This window comes from Lolium rigidum, chromosome 1 (assembly GCF_022539505.1).
Source record: "Lolium rigidum isolate FL_2022 chromosome 1, APGP_CSIRO_Lrig_0.1, whole genome shotgun sequence".
Taxonomy (NCBI): domain Eukaryota; kingdom Viridiplantae; phylum Streptophyta; class Magnoliopsida; order Poales; family Poaceae; genus Lolium; species Lolium rigidum.
This window is the reverse complement of record NC_061508.1, coordinates 126470600-126487558: the sequence shown is the minus strand read 5'-3', so window position 1 is coordinate 126487558 and position 16959 is coordinate 126470600. Positions and strand designations below refer to the sequence as shown.

The 16959-nt window shown below is 45.8% G+C and overlaps 1 protein-coding gene across 1 annotated transcript in view; it reads left to right on the top strand.

The window, feature by feature from the left end:
• LOC124651377 (7-hydroxymethyl chlorophyll a reductase, chloroplastic-like) overlaps positions 1-15448 on the top strand; it is a 32424-nt gene extending 16976 nt beyond the window's left edge. The window contains exons 3-20 of the mRNA XM_047190476.1: positions 10913-11079; positions 11159-11352; positions 11457-11565; positions 11680-11764; positions 11868-11909; positions 12689-12767; positions 13085-13136; positions 13229-13291; positions 13398-13495; positions 13627-13662; positions 13740-13801; positions 13903-13930; positions 14260-14339; positions 14428-14497; positions 14607-14664; positions 14762-14826; positions 14909-15003; positions 15197-15448. Of these exons, the coding sequence (XP_047046432.1) occupies positions 10913-11079; positions 11159-11352; positions 11457-11565; positions 11680-11764; positions 11868-11909; positions 12689-12767; positions 13085-13136; positions 13229-13291; positions 13398-13495; positions 13627-13662; positions 13740-13801; positions 13903-13930; positions 14260-14339; positions 14428-14497; positions 14607-14664; positions 14762-14826; positions 14909-15003; positions 15197-15302 (1489 nt within the window). The 3' untranslated portion in view covers positions 15303-15448. The remainder of the gene's footprint in view (positions 1-10912; positions 11080-11158; positions 11353-11456; positions 11566-11679; positions 11765-11867; positions 11910-12688; positions 12768-13084; positions 13137-13228; positions 13292-13397; positions 13496-13626; positions 13663-13739; positions 13802-13902; positions 13931-14259; positions 14340-14427; positions 14498-14606; positions 14665-14761; positions 14827-14908; positions 15004-15196) is intronic.
• The last annotated feature ends 1511 nt before the right edge of the window (positions 15449-16959 follow it).

The following is a 16959-nucleotide window of genomic DNA, read 5'->3' as shown; positions in this document are numbered from 1 at the left end:
CCTGAAGGTGGGGAGGTCGAGGAAAGGGCCGTTATCTCTGACGACAACCAAGATGCCCCCTCTTTTGTGAATGAACCCGCAGATTCTCGGAAATATGCGGGATCTTATGAAAAGGAGGCTGCCTCTCGAAGCCACCGCATCGGCACAATCTCCTCCTCCTCGCCGTTTCTCCAAAGAACAAAAGGAAAAGGAATGATGTCGAGGATTCCGGCACCTCCAAACCCGAAGAAGCTGTTCCTTCACGCCAGAAGGCAGCTTATGATCCATATCTTGAGACCCTCATCAGTTCGTAAGTCCCCTCTCTTTTTTATTGAATTTGAAATTTTTTGTCTATCTTGCTTTTTATGTTGCCAACATTTAATCGTAGTGATGATGAGGAAGAAGTACCAGCTTCTGATGTGGCTGCTCGAACAAGTACGTCACATACTCTAGTCGCCTCGGAAACGCCAGTTGAAGGAGAGGAAACCTCGCCTCCTCAACAAAACGTCGGCGCTGCTACTCCTCCTTCAAGCCCCCTTGTCCCTTCACCAAAAAGGGCAAGGATTGAAACAATCCCGGAGCCTACTCTCCAATTGAGTAGCTCCTCTAACCCTCTCTTGGATGATGTAAGTTCTTAATTTGCTTGTCACTGTCTATATTGCCTCCGTTTGCTTCTGTGTGCCATCATATTTTTCCCATACCGACATTTTCTTTATCTATCTTTCTTTAACAGCCTATGATGAAGGAGCTTTTTCGTATCGGTGCCCTATTCATTGGGTACCGTGATTATGCCAGTAAAACTGAAGGTAATGCCTGGCTGCTTCTTTTTTGCTCCCGCTTTCTTACTCCTTTGTTGTCGATGTTTTTTAACTGATTTCAACTTTCTTGGCAGAAAAACTGGCGGAGGTCAACGAGCGGGCCAATACACTTGCTCAAAAATTAGAGCAAAGTGAAGAGGCTCGTAAGAAGGCCGAGTCAGATGCCGTTCAAGCTAGGCGAGAGGCTGACAAAGCCAAGACCGATGCTGCTGGTGTCGAAGATCTTAGGAAGAGACTTCACGATGCCGAGACTTCGCTAAGCGAGCATATAACTGCACAATCTGCTCGTGAGGACGCGATCCTTAAGCGTCTAAGGTCGCAAAATCGTCGCTTTGTCAGTAAGTATCTGAACCACTTCACATCTTTTGGACTTTCTTTCCTGCACTCGTTTGTTGATCAGTAAGTTTTTATCTTGACAGGTAAAACCTCTCAAGAATTTGATCTTGAAGATCCCGACAATGATCCTCTTCTTGACGCCATTTCATTCCTTGAATTCCATGGAACAGAAGCACGCGAGGGCAGTGATCAAGCTAAAGCAGGGCTGTCGCGACTCTTCCCCTACTTCTTCCCGAAGAAAGAGGAACCTGCAACTTTCCTTGCTCTTGCCAAGTGCTTTAATCCACCAGAAGATCTTGGGCTGAAGATGCGCCAAGAAAATATGAAGTTCGCTGTTGAAAGCACTGTTGCCTTGGTCGCTGATAGCCAACAGACTATCGACTGGGCGAAAGTGGGCGACACGGAGCAGATAGAGCAGCCGAAATGGCGATCGTTGATCAAGGCAGCAAAGCCCAATACGAAGAAAATCCTGTCTTATTTCGGGATCAAGCCATCTTCAACTCCTAGGTCATCAAAGCCGGAGGTCTAGTTGAATGCCCCTTTGCTTTTTCCTTTTTAGTTAACCTCCTTCTTTTGGCACTGTCGCCATAGTGTTCTTGGCGATGACTGCTTCAGTAGGTCTCTAGAGGTCCTTCTTTTGTAATAGTCATGTATATATTATGAGAATGAATGGAAATCTATCTTTTGCTCAACGATTGATGTCGAAATTTCTTTTTTTTCAGTTAATTTTTGACAACTATACGTCAACTCCTGGTCCTTCCGAAGTTTTTCCTTCGTCTTCTTCGAAGAAAACCCCTGTCGCTGTTAAATTTGTTGAAGATTCTGCGAGTAAGAATTCGGCAGAAGATTTGGAAGAACTGCGACAACAGCTCCAATCCACGAAGAAGCAATCCCTTATGCTCATGGAACAATCTCGAAAATCTTCTGAAAGGGAAAAAGTTGCGCTCCAACAAGCTCAAGATGCCATAACTGAAAAGGATGCCGCCGTTGCTGAAGCTGCTGCAGCTACATCCCGCGAAAATTTTATGCTTCAACTGCTGACAGATGCTAGCTTGGATATGGCAGGTGTGCTTCAGTATCATTGTCGTGTTTTTTCTTTTCCTGTTTGCTTGTCTCCTCGTTACTCACTGATTCTTTTGAAAAATAGGTTCTTTTTTGGATGCTGCTACTGAAGATGAGCGTGTCGAAGCTCGATCCAATGTACTTCTTCGGCTTGCCAAGGATCATGGTTCAAGTTTTTGGGGCACGCCTGAACGAACTCGCCAGATTGTCAGGTTTCAGGATCGCGCACTCCAGGTTCGCGATTATCTCGACTTCTGTACAAGGACTCTGTCTCTGGTCTATGGCACCATGTTTCCTCGCAACAAGATGCCAGAGACTTTGCCTGCTTTAATGGACAAATTTCGGGATGCTCCTCGAATCCACGGCTTTGTGCGGGCCCAATTGGCTGCTGGCGCAAGATTTGCTATGATCATGATAAAAATCTGCTACCCGAAGTTAGACGTGGGACAGATTGTTCCAAAGTGCTTGGCTAAGATGGCGAAAAGGAAGAAGAACTTCGGCAAATATGATGATGTTGTTACTCCTGTTGCCGAAGATATGATGGATGAACTTCTTCGGATGGACGCCGAATTCTTCGTGAAAGGAAGCTACGCCGAACATAGCACTCGTACTATAAATAATGAGCGTTTGACAATAGACAACATATTGGGAAATCCCTGAAGATAAACTGTTCCAAGAATTGTATCTTGTGTATGTATTTTTATACTGTAAAGTCACTATCTTTTTATTTTCAACGCCAAGCCCCCGGGCGTTTTGATGGCGGTATTTTTGTTTTATAATGCGAGGTTATCCAAGGCAAAATAAATACTGTATTATTTTTGTGGGTATGAGCCTCCGAGCTTTATGTTGACCGCTGTTTGTCGATATATTTTTATTTTTGGCGAGGTATTTTATACCAAGGCGAGATATTGTCGCGAGTTGTATTTTGTCGGCACCGTATATATATATATATATTGTATCTTATAGGGGGAAGCCCCCGAGCCTGTCGAAAAGATATATAATTCCACTATCTTTATTATATTGCAGCACCGCGAGCCCTCCTCATTAAAAACCTTTTCCGGCCCCACTCGGTGCCCCGAAAAAGGAAAAGAGCGCGTCTGAAAACTCGCGGGCGTTTCAGTACATTGTATGTTTACAGAGGAGACTATATTTCAGCATCTAAGCGTAAAAACGCCTGAGCTGCGCCATGTTCCAAGGGTTTGGCTCGGCAATCCCCGTCTTCTTGTCCTTGATTCTGTATGCTCCTCCTAAGATTACTTCTGTAACGATGTAGGGTCCAAGCCATGGTGACTCGAGTTTTTCATGACTTTTTTGATTGAGTCGCAAAACCAAGTCACCAACTTGGAAAGATCTTGGTCGCAATCGTCGAATGTGGTAGTTTTTCAGGTCCTGTTGATATTTGGCGACTCGTGACAGGACTTCGTCTCGAGCTTCATCAAGTGCGTCGACATCATCCTCCAAAGATTTTCTTGAAGTTTCTTCATTATATCCTGTAACTCTTGGAGAATCATGCTCTATTTCTATCGGCAGGACTGCCTCGGCTCCATGGACCAGAAAGAACGACGTCTCCTGTGTCGCCGTATTTGGTGTTGTTCGAATACTCCACAACACGCTTGGCAGCTCCTCTGGCCAAGTATGCCGAGCTTTTTCCAATGGTCCTAACAGGCACTTCTTGATACCATTGCAGATGATGCCATTGGCCTTTTCGACTTGACCATTGGTCTGTGGATGTGCGACAGACGCAAAACTCAATTTGATGCCCACTTCTGTGCAATATGCTTTGAACTCCTTGGACGTAAAATTACTGCCGTTGTCTGTGACAATGCTGTGAGGGACTCCAAATCGAAAGACGATGCTTTTCACGAACTTGATCACCGACGCGCCGTCCGGTGAATTTATCGGCTTTGCTTCTATCCACTTAGTAAATTTGTCGACAGCAACGAGCATATACTCATATCCTCCTGGCGAAGCTTTGTGTAGTTTTCCCACCATGTCAAGACCCCATTGAGCAAAAGGCCACGACAGCGGGATTGGCATTAGTTCTGCTGCCGGAGAGTGAGGCTTGGCGGCAAATCTTTGGCACGTGTCGCAAGTTCGCACTATTTCCTTCGCATCCTCAATTGCTGTTAACCAATAAAATCCCGCTCTGAAGACTTTGGCTGCGATAGCTCGACTGCTTGCATGATGTCCGCATATTCCTTCGTGTACATCTTTCAGGATGATCCTTCCTTCTTCGGGTGTGACACATCTCTGTAGCACACCCAAAATACTTCGTTTGTACAACTCCCCTTTGACCACAGTGAAAGCTTTAGATCGTCTAATTATTCGCCTTGCTTCAACTGGATCGTCGGGTATTGTTTTCCTTAGGATGTATGATATGTAAGCCTGCATCCATGGAATTTGCACCATCATGACTAGCTCATGTTCCTCTTCTTCTTCTTCCAATGATTCTTTGGTGGTACCCGAAGATTTCTCTTCCTTCTCCTTTTTCTTTGTTTTCATTGGCTTTGTTGATCTCTCGCTTATTTCTTCCCAAAATACGCCTGGAGGGATCGCGAGACATTGTGACCCGATGTTTGCAAGGACATCGGCTTTATCATTGCTCAATCTGCTGATATGGTTTACCTCGCATCCATCAAACAGTTTTTCCAGCTCATTATACATCTCCTTGTATGCTATCATGCTCTCATTAACCGCATCACATTGGTTCATAACTTGCAGTGCCACCAACTATGAGTCACCGAAAATTTTCAATCGGGTTGCACCGCAAGCCTTCGCCATCTTCATCCCGTGTATGAGAGCTTCATATTCTGCTTCATTGTTCGACGCGTTTGGGAACGTCATCCGTAAGACATACTTTAACTTGTCGCCTTCAGGTGATACCAATATCACGCCTGCTCCAGCGCCTTCCAACCTTTTGGACCCGTCGAAGTTCATTGTCCAGGTTCTCGATAAATCTGGAGGCCCCGTGTTTTGTAGCTCCATCCACTCTGCAATGAAATCTGGTAAAACCTGCGATTTTATTGCCTTTCTTTTTTCATACGTGATGTCCCGAGGGGAAAGTTCTATTCCCCAAAGGGAGACAGGACCCGTAGCTTCTGGGTTGTTCAATATGTTTGACAGAGGAGCTTCATTGACCACTATTATCGGGTGCGCCAAAAAATAGTGTCGCAATTTTCTTGCTGTCGTAAATACTCCATACGCCAGTTTCTGGTATTGAGGGTACCGCTGTTTTGAAGGCGACAGTACTTCGCTGATGAAATATACTGGCCTCTGAACTCCATGAAGCTTTCCTTCTTCTTCTCTCTCGACTACCAGAACCGTGCTAACCACTTGAGGTGTGGCTGCAATGTATAAGAGGAGAGGTTCTTTCTCTTTAGGCGCCACCAAGATTGGTGGTGTCGAAATTGTGCGCTTGAGGTTCTCAAAGGCTCTATCTGCTTACTCGTTCCATTGAAATTTCTCCCCCTGTTTGATCAATGCATAGAACGGCAGCGCCTTTTCTCCTAGCCTGGCGACGAATCTGCTTAAAGCTGCGACTCGCCCCGTTAGCTGTTGTATTTCTTTCAAATTTGTTGGCTTCCTCATAGTTACGATGGCCTGTATTTTTTCGGGATTAGCTTCTATCCCTCTTGCTGATACTAAGAACCCGAGAAGTTCTCCCGCAGGAACGCCAAAGGAGCACTTTGTCGGGTTCAACTTAAGGCAGAATTTGTCGAGGTTGTGGAAGGTTTCCTTCAAATCTTCGATTAGTGTTGACCCCTTCTTTGATGTTATCATGACATCGTCAATGTAGACTTGTACATTTTTCCCAATCTGTGTTGCAAGGCACTTCTGCATCATCCGCTGATATGTCGCTCCCGCATTTTTCAAACCAAAAGGCATTGTTTTGTAACAAAATACGCCGTAAGGTGTTATGAACGCTGTCTTGGCTTCATCTTCTTCTTTTAATCTGATCTGGTTATAACCAGAGTACGCGTCCAAGAAGGAAAGACGTTCGTATCCTGCCGTGGAATCAATGATTTGATCGATCCTTGGGAGGGGAAAGTGATCCTTAGGACAATGTTTATTGAGACACGTGAAGTCGACACACATGCGAAGGACTTTCGTGTGTTTCTTCGGCACCATCACTGGGTTAGCTACCCACGTGGCTTCTGTAGATATTTCTTTGATAAAACCAACATCTTTGAGTCGATCTATTTCTGATAACATAGCTTTGCGGTTGGGTTCCGAAAAACGCCGCAAAGGTTGCTTGATTGGTCTCGCGAGAGGATCCAAGTTGAGGTGGTGCTCGGCAAGTTCCCTGGGTACTCCTGGCATGTCAGCTGGACACCATGCGAAGATTTTCCGAGTGCTCACGGAGGAACTCGACGAGCGCGCTTTCCTATGCGATATCCATGTTTGTTGCAATGGATGTCGTTTTCTTTGGGTCCGTCGGGTGGATCTGTACCTCTTTTGAATCCTTGGCTGTGTTAAAAGTTGGCTCCCTAGGAGACCTCCCTGCATCTGGCAGCACATCATAATCAGTGAGCCTTGGCGCCATATATTCTGCTTGCATCCCGAAAGTTTCTGATAATCGATGAAAATCCTTGTCACATTTATCGGATAGCGCAAAGCTTCCCTTAATTGTGATAGGTCCTTTGGGTCCACGCAACCTCCACAATAGGTACGTATAGTGTGGTACCGCCATAAACCTGGCATATGCTGGTCGTCCCAACAAAGCGTGATATTGCGACGGGAAATCTACAACTTCAAACTCCAGATTCTCTATCCTGTAGTTTTCTCGAGTTCCAAACTGAACGTCGAGGTTGATCTTGCCCAATGGATAACTTGGCTTCTCTGGTGTGATCCCATGGAAACGTGTATCAGTTGGTTTCAGGTTAGCCAGGGATATGCTCATCTTCCTCAATGTATCTGCATACATAAGGTTTAAGCTGCTGCCGCCATCTATGAAAACTCTCGACACGTCAAAACCAGCAATTACTGCGGGTAGGATGAGTGCCGATTGTCCTGGTCGAGGAACTTGCTGTGGATGATCCGCAATTGTGAAGCCAATGTCTTGCCCTGACCAATTTAGGTACTCAACTGTTGGTGGAGGCATCTTCTCTGCCATGAACACTTGCCGTGAGATTGCCTTTTGCGCCCTGTTGGATGGCCTAGCTTTCTGAATCATCGAGACCGCACCGTTGGAGTTAGGGTCAACATATGGAGGTGGGTGTGGTGCTGCCGCTATTCTGAGCTGATGCTGATTTTCGTCCGTGATTGCGGGAGGAGGTGGGAGGTGGATCTCACTTCTTGGCCCCTGGGGGTTTCTGTTCATGGCCTGAGCATTTGCAATTCCTGCGGCTCGTAACATTGCCTGAAAATTTCGACAGTCTTTTTGGAGATGTCCTGACTGTCTCTTTCCGTTGTTGTCGAGATAAAAGTGCATTTGACACGGACCGTTCATCATCTCCTCGGGGGACACATAAGGTCTTTGAAACCTTGGTCCACTATTTTTCCTGTTGCCGCGAGAATCACCTCTATTGTCGCCTTGTTGCTCATTACTCCTTTGATAGTCATCTCGACTATTCCCTCCAGGATTTCCCCGGAAACTAGCCGATATATGGCCAGGAGCGTCGTTGTTGTAGAACTGGCGAGAAAATCGCCTTCTATTTTGAAAATTTCGACTGCGATCCTCTTCTGGCGACCGGTGTCGCTTGTTATATATTGCGTCTTCTCCATCTGCCCACTTGTTGGCTATCTCCATCAGTGCTGATATTGTCTTAGGGTTGGTTCTCCCTAAGTCCTCGACGAAATCTCCCCGCCGAATTCCTGCCACGAATGCGTCTATTGCTCTCTCGTCAGATATATCCTCTGCCGAATTTTTAATGATATTCCACCTCTGTATATATTTCCTCATCGACTCGTCATGTTTCTGTCGACACGCCCTCAACTCTTCCAATGATGCAGGTTTCTTGCAGGTGGATCGGAAATTTCTTACGAAGAACCTGGGGGGAGTTTCTTTATCCAAGATCTCGCAGCACCACTCAAGTGAACTCTGATACTTTGCATGGCTGTTGCTCTGGTTCCTCCTACTAGCTTCACCATCTCGAGATAATCAACGAGCCAATCCTCGGGATCTTGTAGGCCGTCGAATTTCTTGAAATTCTCGGGTAACTTAAACCCTCTTGGGACTCGAGTCTTTCGAACTCTTCTCGTAAAGCACGGGAGTCCACACATATCTTCGTCGGCAACCTCTGGTGAATGCTGACGTTCTCTTCTTTCTTGTCGCGCTCCATCCACCCTAACTTGAACTGCTGTGTCTCTTGCTCCACTTGTTCTTGGTGGATCTTGAACCGCTGCAGTGGGTCGTGGACTATTTTGCCTAGGATTTTCTTTGGCAGGCGTGGTTGCGAACGCTGTTCCCATAACTCCGACTCCAGCCATTGCCATATTGAACAATGGTTCTCTCGGATCCCCAGGAGGTGGTCTGGATGCAAGGATGTAAGCTTGCGTTGCCATGTAACCTGCTTCTGGCGTTTTCGGGATGATATTTCCCCTTGTATCAATCGTCATGAAGGACATGTCGAGATTTTGAATTATGTTTCCTCTCTCTTCTTCAGGTATATTTTGCAGCCGAGATCTTGCTCTCCTTCGAGCTTCTCTATGGCTATCTGCCGAAGTTTCTGATTATCGACTAAGCTCTGCTCGACGCCTGCTGGACGCGGAGGCTGCCTCTTTTCTTCTATTCAAGGATGCTGTCTATTTTTCCAGCTCTCTACTCACCCGAGCAAGTCTATATTGATATGCTTGTAGTTCTTGTACAGTAGCAGTGGTGGTCATTGGTTCTGAACCATCCATGGCTTTTGCGGCCCTGTCCCATGCTTCCTGCGGGAGTTGAACTCTCACGCGAGATGAAGACCCAGCATATTTAGTGCCTAAGCCTCTTCTAAGATCAGCGGGATCGACGTATGGATTTCCCAAATCGTCGAAAGCCTCTGACGTCTCTGGTTTTGTTCGGCCTGCTTCTTCAATTGCACAGATTTGATGGTATTTTGCATATTGATTTTTGTCAAAATTGGTGACACCATCATATAGATTGGTGAAGACCTTTCCGATGGCAGCAGATTTGTCGATGAAGTTGAAGCTGTCGACGCTGTCGAAATCACTGCTTATATAGGAGTCCGCAGACGACTCGAAAGATGTGTTGCTGAAGATCTTGGCGAGCTTTCCGCTTGCCTTGGTGTCGATGAAGCGTGGCGACGAAAACTCCTCGTCACTCGACGAAAAGTTAGAATTGACCGTTGAAAATTCCGACGAGATCGGAACTTCGAGACGGTAGGATCCTTCCTTGTTGACGCCGAATCGGAATTCTCCGAACGTCATGATGATGGGCTCCTCCAGATAGGCACATGCATCCATACGGGAGGGCGGGTGAGGAATAAAATCGACTAGATCAGTTTTTTCCCGGTTACCTCGATCCATCGTATTGCTTGCCACCGACGAAGTCGACGATTCTGGACGTGCCATCGAGATCAGCTCCTTGCAACCTCTAATTCCCACAGACGGCGCCAATTGACAAAGGATTAATTTGTCAATGCCTACAAATTGTAGACTAGGGTTTTGCTAGAAGTAGAGGGCAAGTAGATCTCGAAGGTTTCAGCCGAAAAGTACTCGCCGATTATGAAAACTAGGGTTCTGTTGATAGTAGATTCGATCCTTTCTTCGTCCCTCGACTCCCCCTTATATAGAGGGTGGAGCCGAGGGTTTCGTAATACACAAGTTACAGAGTTCGGGAGGGTTTCATACCCAACCCGTAAGATTACAAATCTCTATGTTTCCTAATACAAACTATCTTTCCTTAACACTAAATAGACTTCCGAGTCTTCTTATTCTTCGAGTCCTGGGCCTTTAGTAAACCCCGGGTACCATCTTTGGCAGGCCCATTAGGGATGCCTATGTCAGGTAGGGCCTCAGCGGTGCCTCCCGGAAGGTGAACGGCGCCCACGGCGTCGCCATCGCTATGGTCCACGACCAAGGATTTCTCCTGTCCCCGATGCACCCCACCGGCTCCCCAGCCAGCATTTGCGCCGGTGCCGAAGCCGCCGACAACCAAGATCCGCGGGGAGGAGAGATCCCAAAAGGGAGGAGGAGATCTGACCTTCGAGATCTGACCTAAGCAGACGAAGCCGCCCACGCCCAGCTCGCACCCGCCGTTGTCCCGCCGTCCGCACGGCCAGAGCACCGATTAGCAGCATCCGCGAGCGTCACCGGTCGCGCGGTCAACGTCGCCTCACCACACGAGGCCGCCGCCTCGTCGCCCGAGAGAGCCCCCACCAGGGAACTGCCAGAAGAGACCACCCTTACCTAAGGCTGAGCCAGAGGCCAGCCATCGGAGCAGGGGATCCCATCGAGCGGCAGCCGCGGCCGCGGCGAGCCCGGCGCGGAGGTCCTCCATCATCTAGACACCACGCAGGGAGCCGAGAGCTCAGATCCCCGCCGCCCCCTTCATCGGCGTCACGAGCTTGGCCGGCGACATCTCTGGGGGCGACGAGGAGGGTGGGGGCGGAGGGAGGAACGTCGGCGGCAGACCTAGGGTTTCGGCTCCTCGGTGGCTTGGAGGAGGCGAAGCTAGAAGAGTGAAACGGTTCTCTTCGCTCCACACCCCTCCGTTCAGTGTAGTTGGGCCGACCAATCTCCTCTCAATGTCTGCGTCGCGTGCAAACATGGGCGAGTCCAAACAATCTTATCGTCGTCCACGAGCGGCTCCTGCCTCTCAAGCGCTGTGTGCCTGCCTGCCTGCTCCGACTCTGCACGATGGCCATGGCCGCGCGTTGCTTCTCCTACACCTCCCCTAAACCCTGCTTCTCCTTCACCCCGCGGTGCTCGTCCTCCGCATCAGGTTACCTAACCTACCTATCCCGCACCTTCAGTTCAATTCCTAGCTAGCTCGATGAACTGAGTCGAGTTGAATTGATTAGGGGGAAAGGGAACGGGGAATGCGAAGGGGAAGGCGGTGAGGGAGGACTGGAGGGAGAAATCCAAGCCCATCACTCCCGGAGGCGTCTACCCGGCCAAGGACCAGTGCAGCCGCTGCGGCCTCTGCGACACGTACTACATCGCCCATGTCAAAGACGCCTGCGCCTTCCTCGGGGACGGCATGTCCCGTGTCGAGGTAATCACCTCCATCTTTCTCCACATTACTATCGCTATTGCTATAAATGTGTGTGCCATTCAAGGAGAGCTTACGTTGCGAACATGATTAACGCCTTTCTGTAGGATTTGGAACCGATAGTCCATGGGAGGGGCAGGAAGGACAGCATGGACGAAATGTACTTCGGGGTGTATGACCAGCTCCTGTATGCCAGGAAGACAGAACCTGTTCCAGGTATCACTTACCTACCTTCTTCATTTCATCCCACTACATGCAGTTACCTCTTGTCAAATTAATTTGCCTGCATATATATATGTCAGAACTCACATGTGCCTCAACTACATGTAGGAGCTCAATGGACAGGAATAGTCACAACAATCGCGGTCGAGATGCTAAAAGCAGATATGGTTGATGCAGTGGTTTGTGTACAAAGGCACCCAGACAAGAATCGGATACCACATTTTTATCTTTCTATACTGCAAGAGAATAACTCACGGACTTGACTAATGTTGCTTATTTATTACCTCAATCTGCAGTGATCCAGACGATAGGTTTGCTCCGAAGCCTGTTTTAGCCAGGTATCAAGGGATTGATTATTTGTCAGTTTAAGATATTTGACACTATATCACTTGTCTGGTGTTGCACTTCTGATTAGTCAATAGATATACATCTGCTCTTTCAGTAAATTTTTTGCTTGCGTGTGAGCTAAAAGCATTGGTCATGGTCTAGCCATTTGTTCTTCATGATGCCAAGAACCTTGTTATTGGTCTATCGGTTCATTTTTCATTTTTTTCGATAAATGACTCTTTATTACTTGAAAGTTAGTATCGCGAAGATACAGCTCATAAAAGTTTACACCTGGCCTAAAAAATAAAAACCAAGGCGATACAAAGCTCAAGAAGCTATCATAGCACGCCTAAGGTGATGCAGGAGGCCCATGTGGAATAAAAATATCCCTCACCATGTTCACCAACCGTGTAGACACCTCCATAAATAGATCTTGATTCTCCACACGTTGTAGAGACGACCATAAACGGAGCAAACTCGTACACCGGTAGATGACCTGCATAAGAGATAAATTTTCGCCCTTAAAAACCTTGTCATTTTTACATAGCCAAAGTGATCATATTATGGCATTTCTATACTTGATATCAATTCCATGTAGCTAGTTGCCAAAAATGTTTGCTCCGCTACGTGGTGGATACAAGCTAGAAGCTACTTGGATGACTGACCATATAGAACGAGCGAACTTGCATTGGAAAAACAAGTGTTTGATTGTTTCATTTTGATGACAAAACTCATGCTTTATGCTACCCATTCTTGATAAAATGGAAGTAATATTCAAGTGCTTTGCTAGGACTCCAGAAGAAGTGATTGCAGCCAAAGGGGTCAAGCCAACATTATCACCAAATTTGGATACACTCGCCTTAGTAGAGGTAAATCTATCTTTTCTTCATGTTTATATACTTTGCTTTTGCCGCTAGCTACTGTATCTCAACCTATAGAAGCAAAAAATGGGTCATGAGTCATGAATCATGATGGCAGATATTTGAAGTAAAGAACATACGCTCTTTGATCATTAAGCTGAACTGCTTTGTAAATAGCCCTTTCCAGTTGTGTCTCCAAAAGCAGAACAAAAGCCCACTTTCGGTGCTATCTCCAAAGATAATTCTATGATGTCTTGATTGTTGTGTCATACGTCCTGTTTTTTAACACTATTCTTAAACCTGGGTTTCATGAATTTCTTTGACAGGCAGCTGGTGTAAAGCGTCTTCTTTTTTGTGGCGTCGGTTGCCAAGTGCAAGGTATTAACCTTTTACGCAAAACCTTTTCTATTTCTACCATGGTGGTTTACCATATCTGAAAATTTCTTACCATTCTACTCTTTGAAATACAGCTTTGAGATCTGTAGAGAAGTACCTTGGCTTGGACAAGCTTTATGTGCTTGGCACAAATTGTGGTAAGTACTGATGGATCTCCAAATCAGTCTATCTTTATTTTTTTAAGTGCTGTTCTGCATGGAAGATATATATGAGCTTTTTTCTTACACTAGTAAATATTCTCAGTGGACAATGGTACTCGTGAAGGACTTGATAAATTTTTGAAGGCTGCCAGTACTGAACCAGAAACTGTTCTACATTACGAATTTATGCAGGACTACAAGGTGATACTTAATTTGAAACAATCATTTACTTCTAGGAATCAACAGTTGAACAACCATTTTTAGGATGTACTGACAAACAGGAGTTATGATTTTGCTGCTTTGCCAATTTCGATAACCATGAGTATATGCAGGTTCACTTAAAGCATCTGGACGGGCATATAGAAGAGGTAAATTACCTGCCTGTCTGTTACTCTACAGCATTGAGCATGCCAAGTTTGTTTGTTCATTGCCTAATTTAAAGCAGGTCCCATATTTTTGCCTGCCAGCAAACGACCTGGTTGATGTTATTGCACCATCATGCTACAGGTATGCTACGCCCACTGTATAACTTACTTGGGACATCTAAAAAATATGTAGGCATCATTCCCTAATATTGAGCTAATGGTTTTACTTCTGTCATCCTGCAGCTGCTTTGACTACACAAATGGCTTGGCGGTGAGGTTCCTCTCCTTTTTATTTAATTTGAATATGTGCTCTTTTCGGATTCATTTCAAATAGGTAGTTAGATACTTAAGTTGGAGTTTAGTCATCTTTTGAGGAATGAGTCATGTACTTTCTGGCTACAATAGAATTCTGTGTTCCTTCTGCTCATGTGCATAACAATATAGTATCTGGTTTGAAAACAGTAACTAATCCCTGTTGCAGACGATTTATTATCCTTATACAATTGTTTCTCTTTTTTCTTAAGTGTTTCTACTCCAACGGTTTGTTCGCTTGTATGCCGAAGCAGCCTGTAGCTAAAAGGGTTTGTTGCAAGAGTGCAGGACTTGGTGGTGGGCTATATGGGAGTACCTAAATATGCTGGAGTTTCCATGACTCAACATCCTCAGTATATCACGGTTAGGTAACTAAACTGAACCCAAAATTCACCTGTTGTTAGTGAGCAGTCGAATTATTAATGTTGGATTTATATTTGTTTTCCTGATTACAAGGAATGACCGTGGAAGGGAGATGCTCAGCCTGGTAGAGGGCCTTCTGGAAAGCACACCGACAGTTAGCAGTGTATGCATCCACATCCATACATAAAATTTGCACTTTGTAATTTTCTAAACTGCGGAGTTAGGATTAGTGCATTCATTATATGGTTATAGTGTGAATTGTTCTCTCTCAGGGAGCTAGACAACCGTTTGTGATGGAGACAGTGAAAGCTGATGATGCAGCGAAAATGGGTATGTATGAATTATCGCTGTATGGTGTTCCTTTGACTGCAGCTACTAAGTATTGCTTGGCTCTAAAATGTGATTCACTGGGAGTGGTACTTTTCAGGGAAAGGCCCTGCTAACCCAGCTCCAAGATTTGTGGGCAACATCATTGCCTTCCTGCTAAACCTGGTTAGTGATGAAATGCTACATTGTGGATGTTGAGGTGGGTTGAATAGCATGGTTAGCGCGTAATGTGGTTGCGTTTGTGCAGATTGGACCCAAGGGGCTGGAATTTGGTCGCTACTCCCTTGATTACCACACTATAAGGAACTACCTGTATGTGAAGCGAGCATGGGGAAGCGCAAGGTAATACACACCCCTTTCCTTCATTCCTTATCCCGCCTCCATGCCGTAGAATGACGGTGCTTGAACATTCATTTCTATGACTACGGACCGGTCGTTTGACCCCCGGATTTTTCTTTAGTTAATCAGTATGAGTACATGTTAGGAAGGACGTGTGAATGAACTGACAGACTTATATATGATACCTACATTGCAGAGCAGAGCAGCACATGCCATCCTACGCCAAGAAGATTGTGGATGCATACAACAAGGACGGGCGCATCGACTCGATGCTTAAAGAAACAAAACAAATAGTCAAGTAGGTATACATGCTAAGAAACAAAAACAGATACGGGATTATAGCGAGCTAGCTAGGCACTGTAGATTGTTGTATATCGGGCTTCACATGCATTACTGGTGAGTGAAATTAATTGGTGTGATTCTACCATCACTATCTTGATTTGGTTGATACATGATCCGTGTGCTTGGTTTGCTGGGGCAATCACAGCATAGCGCATTTTGCGTGCGCTGCCCAGTTAGTTGGAAGTACTGATAACCAAGGCCGTGATTAGTTGACTGCACCAAAAAAAAAAAGAGAAGAGAAGCCCCAAGGGCTCCAAGTTTCATTGAAGAAACCAGAGTCAGTTATACAAAACTAAAACGAACCACCCCTTGCAAAGAAGCAGAACAACCTCTGCTACTTCCATAACTTTGAGACCATACTAAAAATCTGAAAAACATAACCAGGTAACTAGACAAACTTAAGCTAGACAAGTACATGCAGAAAGCTCATAAAAATCAGATACACAGACTATGATCTACTATAACAGGCTTCCAGGAGATGCAAATTGATCTACACAGACTAGACAAACGTCAACCCATTTAACTAAATGGTACTTCTGCACATTTTGCTTTTCTTGCCAAAGCATACGGACCCTAGAGAAGTCAAATATTTTCAAAACCCCTTTTGGTATAAGAAAAAACGAGATTACGTTACTAGGAGCATTACTGAGCCAAGTTTCAATCAAATAAGCTAGTCTCTATCGAAGTAAGATTACCTTGCCAGCTAGAATTTTTCTTCTCTATTTTTATCTTCAGTATCTTTCCCGTCTATTCCTTAGACGTTTAGAGTGCATCGGGACCCCGAAATACCTAAATGGAAAATCTCCTTTTAACTGTACCAATCAATCCCAACCATGTATTGGATCAGGCCCATACTGACATAGGCATTCCGAATGGGCCTGCCGAATAAGGTACCCGAGGATATTTGGAGGCCCACGACCCGAAACTTTCAAGGTCCAGAAGCCCAGCAAACGTCGATATGAAAGATAGAGTTATATTAGGAATCATGAGTCATGTAATTGTACGGGAAAGACTCGGATAGTCTCTGAAGTTTGTAACTTGTACGGCAAGAGATCCCTTGGTTCTCCCTCCTATATAAAGGGGAGCCGAGGGGTAAAGAATCATCGAATTTATCGTCAACATAACCTAGTTTTCTTAGTCGAGCACCTTTTCGGCTGAACCTTCGAGATCTACTTGCTCTCTACTTTCTACGAAACCCTAAGTCTACATCCGTAGGCATTGACAAGTTAATCCCTTGTCAATTGGCGCCGTCTGTGGGGATTGGAGGTTGCAAGGAGGTGATCTCGTTGGCATCGTCAACATCATCAACGGCAAGCAATGCGATGGACGGAGGTAAACAGATCCAACCTGATCTCGACAATTTTGTTCCTCACCCTCTCGCCCGTTTGCATGCATATGCCGATCTGGAGGAGTCGATGGAGATGACGTTCGGGAGTTTCCACTTCCGCGTCGGGAAAGAAGGATCGCATCGTCTCGCGGAACCGATTCCGATTTCTCGGGATCATCATCATCATCGATCGAGTCAGGCGACGAGGAGGTTTCGCCACCAAGCTTCATCAAGCCCTCCATCGGCGTAGATCTCACCGATATGTTCGGTGATATGTCTTTCGGGTCGTT